General features: G+C 37.8%; 1 protein-coding gene across 1 annotated transcript; it reads left to right on the top strand.

Annotated features, from left to right (window-relative positions):
* Positions 1 to 6,706: 6,706 nt before the first annotated feature.
* LOC120631217 (immunoglobulin G-binding protein A-like) lies at positions 6,707 to 7,186 on the top strand. The gene has a single exon (XM_039900699.1). The coding sequence runs from the start codon at positions 6,707 to 6,709 to the stop codon at positions 7,184 to 7,186; it is 480 nt and encodes a 159-aa protein (XP_039756633.1).
* The last annotated feature ends 2,438 nt before the right edge of the window (positions 7,187 to 9,624 follow it).

Here is a 9,624-nt window from a genome sequence, read left to right as displayed (position 1 = left end):
AAATACTTATAACAAACAGATAAACACCCAGACGCTGAAAAACATTCATGTTCATCACACAAACATTTTCCAGTTGTGGGAATAGAACCCACGGCCTTGGACTCAAAAAGCAGGGTCGCTGCCCACTGCGCCAATCGGCCGGCTTTATACATTACCGGCCCACTACAGCGCACGGGTCTTCTCCCTCACTGAGAAGGGGTTACGGCCGATGTCCACCACGCTGGCCCAGGGCGGATTGGGGATTAGTGGACATATATTTTAGTAGTAGAGCATTTTGTTATAGAGGTCGTCCGGGGAAGTTCTACCATTATGGTTATTTCTGCCGCCAAGCAGCAAGGCTGCGTATATCAGTCTTTGTAATTTCTATAGAGTTGTTTCACGTTTGGAATGGTATAAAGGTTTAAATCCCTCGCTCTATCATTGACTTGGTACTTAGGCATCCAACTTAACGCCGCGTTGATAGAGTAACTTTAATTATAGCTCATTAGTGTTGACGAAAAGACTCCACACACCTTTGAGAACATTATGTAGTACTCTCAGGCATCCTCACGATGTTTTCATTACGATGTTTTGTTTCACAATGATAAGGGATTGCTGGCCCAATGCGGATTGGTGGACTCCACACACCTTTGAGAACATTATGGAGAACTCTCAGGTATGCAGGTTTCTTAATGATGTTTTCCTTCACCCTTGAAGCAAATAATATTTTAATTGCTTTAAACGCTCATAAATTAGAATATTGCATGTCGTAGGTTAAATGCAAGGCGTAAACCTCCCTTTGCGTGGGCTAGATGGAAGACAAGGTATTCGGCAAATAACTTTTTATCTCGTGCGTGCAATGCTTTTAACAACAAATATTGTGAGACGGACATCTTTCATGTCAAAATTGGCACTTTTAGGAAATTTACTATGGCAAAATAAGTATTATAATATAATAAAGCTTTGAAGTTTTTGTTTTTCATTTTTGTTTAATATCAATTTATTTTTTCTCTTTTTGTATAATAATTGCTTGGGAGCTACTTATTGTGGTTAATGTTATCGTATTATATGCATAACCAAGTTGTGGAAACTTCATTGGTTTATGTGATAAATACGGCATTACTTTTATGTGTAATAGTACTGTTTGTTTCCCTTGAAAAGCTAATAAATAAATAAATAAAAGTTAGAGGTTTGTGTTGGGATTCGAACTCGGCCCCCCAAAATAAAGTCAATGTCCTGCCCGCTGTGCTATTACCGCTGCAAATACATATTATGCGTTACCAAAAGGTGTATGACGTAACTTAGGTATAATTCATTCATCAACTTCCTTTATAATTTGCATCCAAACAAACGCCTCGCCGTATGCCGTTTGGAATCAAAGGGCTTTATTATAATGCGAAAGGATATCCTATCGAACGTTCCATGGTTTAAACTCGTTCAGTTATCGTACACTCATTCACAGGGCGTCTGGAACGTGACCGAGAGGCGTTTGGGGGACTGGGGGTTAAAATCATAAATGAATAGGCCTGAATAGGTTTGGTCGAGTGTTGAGGCAATATGTTTTTTAGCTAAATTAAAATTAGGAGGCGAACTTTCAAAATTTAGTTTTATTTTTTTAGAATAACGTTTCTGCCTCTATCATCATAATCTGTTTCTCTAGTCAAGTAGTTCACAAGGTGCTGGTTTCAATTCAGGATTCAAACAAAGACGGCCGATTGGCGCAGTTTGCAGCGACCCTGCTTTCTGAGTCCAAGGCCGTGGGTTCGATTCCCACAACTGGAAAATGTTTGTGTGATGAGCGTGAATATTTTTCAGTGTCTGGGTGTTTATATGTATATTCTAAGTATTTATGTATATTATTCATAAAAATATTCATCAGTCGTCTTAGTAACCATAACACAAGCTAAGCTTACTTTGGGGCTAGATGACGATGTGTGTATTGTCATAGTATATTTATTTATTTATTTATAAAGATATATTTGTCTTGTTTTTCTGTCATGACGTTCTGAACATAAACCTAGATTAGTAATTAGTCAACCCCCGTATTCTTTGGTAAGCCCTATGTTTCACTACAATAATCATCCGCAACATATTATGCACGCACTAATGAGACCAGGCTTCCTCTTTCACAGAAGAATGGGTTTAAGAGCTTACACCCAATCATAAATCCAATACAATGCGGGTTAATAGGCTTTTACGACTATTATCACAAGTTAGTGATTATAACTGGGCCGATGGTTTACCCAGCTCACACCGCCAATTCCCTTACTCCCAGCAGGTACTGAACCATTTTTGGCACGACCTGGGATTCGAACCTACGAATTCATGACACGCAGTTGAACATGCTAACCACCTAGACCAACGATACTAGTCAATAAAACAATGAAAATAAATAATTGGCACACAGATGTGTAGACAAGCGTATAACACTTTAACCGCATTAATTAGTAAAGCTCTCGAATGCGACTAACATTTTTTTTTTGTTTAAACCCACACTGCTTTGAATACGAGTCTTTTAATGAATTCAACGAGGCAATTCCAAATGAACGCGTGCCAAAGCTAAGTTTACAAAATGAAGCAACTGTAGCCGAGTAAAAGAAATGCATCGAAAACTAACACTTACGTTTTTCATTTAGCTTTTTAACAATTCAATGACTACAGTGTTCTAAAACTACCTCATTATAAACTCATTAGCTACAGGGTATGCAATAAGCTGGTAGATAATATCAAATGAAGTAAATCTCCAGTACGTGTTATAAAAAACTGTATTATAGACATTGTAAGAGTTATGTAATTTAAGCTTAATTTGCTATTACAACAAACTTAGCCGGGTGTTTTTTTTTTTTTTTTGTTATCGCCATCTCACAATGTCATTTTAAATTATTAGAAGAGCAACCTGGTTAGAGCAATAATTTACACCCAAGCTTTTTTATCGTTTACGTAGTCCTTTATACTATAATAGGACTTTTCTATAAGCTTACGTTTAATACAAACTTTGAATTTTTAAGAGACATCTCCAAGATGTCAATTGGTAGTTTATTGTAGAATTGTATGCAATTTCCTTTAAACGAATTATGAATTTTATGTAACCTAGTATATTGCACTGTAAGTTTATTCTTACTTCTAATGTTTAAATTATTGCAGTCACATTTTTTCTTAAATTTAGAAATGTTTTTATGAACGTACATTAAATTTTAAAATATGTGCTGACTATACACTGTCTTTATTTTAAAATCTTTAAATTTATCTCTCAATGACTCTCTCGGACCCATTTTGTAGAACGAACGAACAGCCCTCTTCCCCAAAGTAAAATTTCATATGACATAATGCTGTGAAAGTAACTAAAATATTCCAGTCTAGCAGTTTCTACGTCGGTCATTATCTTCGGCTTATCTTCTTCAGCGCATCTAAAGAACTAAGCCTGTTCGATAAATTATTTACATGAGGGCCCCATTGAAGTTTAGAATCTAACGTTATTCCTAGAAAAACTGTCGTATCCTCCAGTTTATATCTACTTATTTAAGATATAACCTATTACACCAACGAAACTGACCAAATAAAGTTCGCCCACTCAGCATCAGCTGCAACAAGCTAGAACGCTGGTTTCCAGTCAGCGCCTAAAGATGTGTGAAATCACGGACGTAACAACTTAATAGTCTATAATAAATTAATAACTATACAAATTTACTTAATATCTATTTATTTATATTTTAATATAAATTAAACCTATTGAAAGTTATTATGATCTAAAAAATAAAACACATAGACTATCGCAAATTATACAGACGATTGAAAACTACAACATAATAAAAAGATACAATACAAGGATAGAGACAACAATTTTAATACGTGCTGGTAACACGTGGTGGAAAGTTATAAAATAAGTAAACAAAATTAGGTAAAAAGGTATTTTTTTGAATTTTTATTAGGTTTTAAGTTTAGTTTTGTTCTGCTTAAAGGTTTTCAAATTAGATTTGAATGCTCCAGCAGATTGAATCGATTTTAGCGGTGGTGAATAGAACTCTCAGACATGCAGGTTTCCGCACGACGTTTTACTTCACCGTTAAAGCAATTGATATTTAATTTCTGGTGTTCCAAGGCATCTAAGCGTTACGCCGTCAGTCCTATATTTTATATTTATTGAGGGGACGCCTGCCATTGCCAGACGGGTGATCAGTCCTCTGACACCACCACGACCACGACACCAGTAAACCTGGGTCAGGTTTACTGCCTGCCAAGCCGCATTGGAGGAATGTGGTGGATCTAAGCTCCACACTCTCTCTTCTATGAGAGTCCCGCGAGTCCCGAGCAAAAAAGCACGGGATTTTTTATTAGCACAAATCATTTTTTTAAACTGTATTAAAAATAAAATAATGCCCAAATTGGCAATTTATTCGCTCAATTATTAGCACAAAGCGCTAATTCCCTAGTGCGGCTATTAAATAACGTTATGCCACGCTCAATTACACTGTTTGTGAAGACTCGCGGCGGAGCTGCACCGCTACGTCATACTCGTTTAACCAATTTGATAGTTTTGACCGTTTTGATGGATCCGATCGGAAAGCGTTGCCAATTCACAGATTATTAACACAATTTCAGAAATTGCTTGTGGTTAATGGCAGCCAGTGTTTTTAACCCTTTTCCTAATCATTTTGCTTTTGAAGAGCTTCGAAAGTTCTATCATCTGTAATTTTTACATCATCATCAAAAATTTCTTAATGACCAGGTTGGTTCTCACAAGATAGAAAAATGAATGTTAAAATGTAAAATGTTAATTGTTGATGTTGGAAAAGAGCAACTGCTGAGTTTCTTGCCGGCTTCTTCTCGGTAGAATCTGCCTTCCGAACCGGTGGAATCAAAAACAAAACGGGCCCTCCCGTTTTGTTTTTGATAGCTCAACGTAAGTACTAGGTATTAAAGTTATGAAAAAACAATTTAAATGCGTACGAAGAGTGCGAGCAACAGCTAGCATTTATTATTGCATATTGTATTTTACACGCAATAATCGAGTAGAGTTTTCGGCTACCTCCATCACAGTTCGCTTGAGCGCCCGTGACAGGAACTCTTACAACTGTCAGCTGGTTCATTTGGCTTCTGTGTGGTCGCGGATCAGTGGTGAGCGGCTGAATTCATTTTTTTCACATAAAGCCACGGCAATAATAAAATAAGTAATTTTTTTTAAAAGGTAAAATGGTTTTATTGCATAAAAGATAAACAATGCTCAAATTAAGCTTAAAGTTCATGTTATATCATCGAATTCTACGATACTTTGCGGAACTCCTGCTTCTACTTATATTAAATATAATTAATAGTATAAATACACTACGACAAAACAACGCCATGTAGCCCTAAAGTAAGCGTAGCTTATGCTAGGGTACTAGACTGATGAAAATTAATGAATATATATACATAAATACTTATATATACAGATAAACACCCAGACACTGAGAAACATCAATGTTCATCACACAATTATTTTTCCAGTAGTGGGAATCGATCCCACAGCCTCAGAAAATGCAAAAAAAATGTCCACTACTTTGGCTAAGTGCAGTTTGGTTGACTTAACACGCCTTACAGATCATTATGGAGAACTATCAGGCATTCAGGTTACCTCACTACATTTTCCTTCACCGCACATAACGCACGTTTTTCGTAGTGGTAGAACTTCTTGTGATAGAGCTCGACCGGGAAAGTACTACAACAATGCTTATTTATGCCGCTAAGCAGCGTTGTTTATTCATTGTTATATATATATATTACTAGCGGACCTAAGCGGCTTCGAGTGCGAGTCGACTTAAAAAAATAGTCGTATGTCCGATATAAATGATTCCGAGATTACAATATAAATGAATCCTAGCTTGATCAATTTATCACCCCCGAAACCCCCTGTATACTAAATTTCATGAAAATCGTTGGAGCCGATTCCGATATTCTAATTATATATATATGTCTATACTATTATTGGATATATATAGCCTATGTCACCCGGGGATAGTGTAGCTTTCCAACAGTGAAAGAATTTTTCAAATCAGTTCAGTAGGTTTGAAGCCTATTCGATGCAAACAAACAAACAAACAAACAATCAAATCTTTCCTCTTTATAATATAGGTAAGTATTTACGTATATTATTCATATAATTATTCTTCGGTTATCTTAGTACCCATAACACAAGCTACGCTTACTTTGGGGCTAGATGGCGATGTGTGTATTGTCGTAGTATAATACAAAAAAAAAAAAAAAAACAGCATTGTTTCAATGAAGGGCGTGGTTGCCGGTAGGGGTACAGGCGGAGTTCAAACTCGGTCCCGTGAAAGGGAAGGCGAAGTCCTAGCCGCTAAGCTACCACCGCTTTACTTTGCTACGATCACTTAAGCAAAATTACACACAATAAAGATGTTTTCACACGCTCATTATGCTTAACAATCTCGATATGTGTACGTGGTTAAAGCCATAATGGCTAAACTAGCCCTAGGCGCACGATAGGTCAAGCCGCGATCAGAAAGGTCCAGGTTCGATGACCGGCGCTGATCTCAGCCACTTTGCTTACAATGGGCGGAGTTGAATACACTTGCACATGCATATATCGCTATCCGTACTAAAATTATAAATGCGTGTGTTTATCGGTTTGTTGGTTTGCCGATCTTACAAGCGGCTCCGTTGTTACGACCACCTTGGTGTGTGGTGACTTATTATATCAGGTTCGATCCCCGGGAGGGGCAATTTGGGAATGCCTTCGTGCCTGCTGTCAGACAGAAAGCAGCCAGCCAGCAAGGCAGGCAACCATGCATCCAGCCAGGCAGATAGCCAGGCAGCTATCCAGGCAGACAGCCAGGCAGACAGCCAGGCAGACAGCCAGGCAGACAGCCAGGCAGACAGCCAGGCAGACAGCCAGGCAGACAGCCAGGCAGCCAACCATGCAACCAGCCAGGAAGCCAGCCAGGCAAGCAACCTAACAGCCAGCCAGGCAGACAGCCATGCAGGCAGCCAGCCATGCAACCAGCCAGGAAGCCAGCTAGGCAAGCAACCTGACAGTCAGCCAGGCAGCCATCCAGGCAGACAGCCAGGCAGACAGCCATGCAGCCAGCTAGGCAGCCAGCCATGCAACCAGCCAGGAAGCCAGCCAGGAAGCCAGCCAGGAAGCCAGCCAGGAAGCCAGCCAGGAACCAGCCAGGCGGGCAACCATGCATCCTGCCAGGAAGCCAGCTAGGTAGCCAGCTAGGAAGCCAGCCAGATCTGGCGGTGTATTTCCGTTACGTTGTCGCGTATTTTACCGATTAGTGGTATAGATTAAATATTAAATATAACTTCAATGCAATACCCCTATCGGGTTAACCCGCTACCATCTTAGACTGCATCATCACGTACCAGGTGAGATTGCAATCGAGGGCTAACTTGTATGCGAATAAAAAAAACGATGCTCGAAAGTAAGCTACAAAAGCAAAAATGACTGGCTCGCAGCTATGTTATCTTATGCCGCGCGAAGGAGATCGGCCAAACGGAATAAAAGTAAAATAAAATATGTTTAAGCGAATCTTGAATGAATGATGGGACCTCATTACCTACAGCTAATTGGATGAGATTACAAATGTGAATGAACAAGAAACGAATTAGTTATGCCCCATTTAGGTTAAGTTTTAAATGTGCAGACACAAATAAATAAAATTGAAGACTTTGGGACCGTGGTCATCAGACTCGACTTTTTTCTTGAAATATTGCGTGCTTAATACTAATCATATGTGAGCCGTTGCGATTGTACGGTGATAGCGCATTGGGTAGGACTTCGACTTCCACAAACTTTACCAAAGGCAATTTAGTAACCTTTTAATTTGTTTATTCAAATTCAAATTCCAAAATTGTTTTATTCTAATATGTTACTATTAATGTTAGGCACTAGGCCAGTGGCGTGCATACATGGTATGCACACTAAATTCAAAATTCATTTATCTTAAGTAGGCACTATATAAGCACATTATATAAGCACTTTTGAAACGTCAAATCTGTCTGTTTGTACTGACTCTACGATCGGTTCTGAAGGCAGATTCTACTGAATAGAAGCTGGCAACAAACAACAAAGTTGCTCTTTTCAAACATCAAAAATTTAAATTATACATTTTAACAATCATTTCACTATCTTGTGAGAGATGTTTGTAGAGCCGGATTCCAAGCCTCCTTTCCATTAATAAATTCATCAATTGTATATATTAACCTTGGTGTAACAAGCGTGTTTTAAGATATTCTCCAAACTTTTGCATTGGTAGAACCAAAGTTACCTTAGGAACCATATTATTAAAGCGTATACTCAATCCCACAAATGACTTCTGTACCTTTCGCAGATGATATGCAGATGTCACTTATTTAAGACCATAACATGTAAGTCGATTATTTATTTCTTTATTTTATTTATGGTTCATTAATTTTTTTTTTCTTTATGTACATTTTGTTAGTCCAAAAGGTAAGTGACGGGCAGGTGATCGCAGAAGCGTAAGTATGCCGTAAGTATTATTTGGACTATGATTTCCCCATACTGTGATAAGTACAAAGGCTTCCGAATGTCTAAGATGAGCTCACAACAAACATAGCTTTCTTTTTTGTTATCACCATCTTTATTTATTAAAGTCAGTAGTTTCATATTTCTATTTGATTCCGTACAGGCGGCATAGCGAAGTGTACCGCTGCATCACAACGCGCCGCCGTACTGGCATCGATATGTTACGACGTGACGAGCCTAAGCAAGTTATGCAAATTGTTGCTCAAATATTTGTTGGCACTAGAGCGCTCCGCTTGATGTACCAAGCCGAAGACCCACCTCATTGTAGATCCATTGCCTATAAAAAGAGCCACATGACCTTCACTTGTCCTACAAAGTACTGCCCTGTGTCCATCATCCTAATACGTGCCTTTAATTAAATAATTAAATATACTAAAACAATTATTTAATATGATACTATAAATCTCACAACAAATAAGATTATTATTAATATAACTTAATGTTTAAATTTTGCATGTTGATGTATTAACAGAATATGTTAGAACTTCATATCCTAAACACAAATATCTAACCCATATTTAGCAAAATAAATATTTCATTTCATTTCATTTAAACAGAGCAACACTTCGCATGTCAAATTCAAATCAAAAAAATCTTTATTCATTTAGGTACATCACATGCCCTTATGAATCGTTCGTATAATAATAATAATCATTTATTGCAAAATAAACGTCAATAAGGTTTTACATATTGGTTTAGGGTACAGTGTATATGTATGTTTACATAATTTATTGAATAAGGTTATAGTGATAGGTTCGACGGTCGATTGCAGCCACCCTGCTTTGTTTGAGGGCCTTTAAGTCTCATGTAATAAATAGTGAAAAAAACAACTAACCGAAACCAAAATTTCACGGTGCTAAACACCATGGACGCATCATTAGGCACTGTCAATAATTGGAGGCAATCATCACAGAGATTACGTCGTTTGAAAACTCAGCTGCTGTCGGTTTTATGATACGGAAGCATCAGATTTTGGTAATATGAGACCATTCTTCACGATTAAGACCACCCCAGTAGGGGATCCTAGTTAAAATCTTATGTTTATGTATACCTACATATAAGGGAGGTAAAGGTAAAAATAAAATGTTTATAGACGA

This window comes from Pararge aegeria, chromosome 17 (assembly GCF_905163445.1).
Source record: "Pararge aegeria chromosome 17, ilParAegt1.1, whole genome shotgun sequence".
Classification (NCBI taxonomy): Eukaryota; Metazoa; Arthropoda; class Insecta; order Lepidoptera; family Nymphalidae; genus Pararge; species Pararge aegeria.
This window is presented reverse-complemented; position numbering and strand designations above follow the sequence as displayed.

Excerpts from the sequence above, each read along its gene's own strand:
- LOC120631217 (XM_039900699.1), top strand. The coding sequence starts at position 6,707 with ATGCCTTCGTGCCTGCTGTCAGACAGAAAGCAGCCAGCCAGCAAGGCA.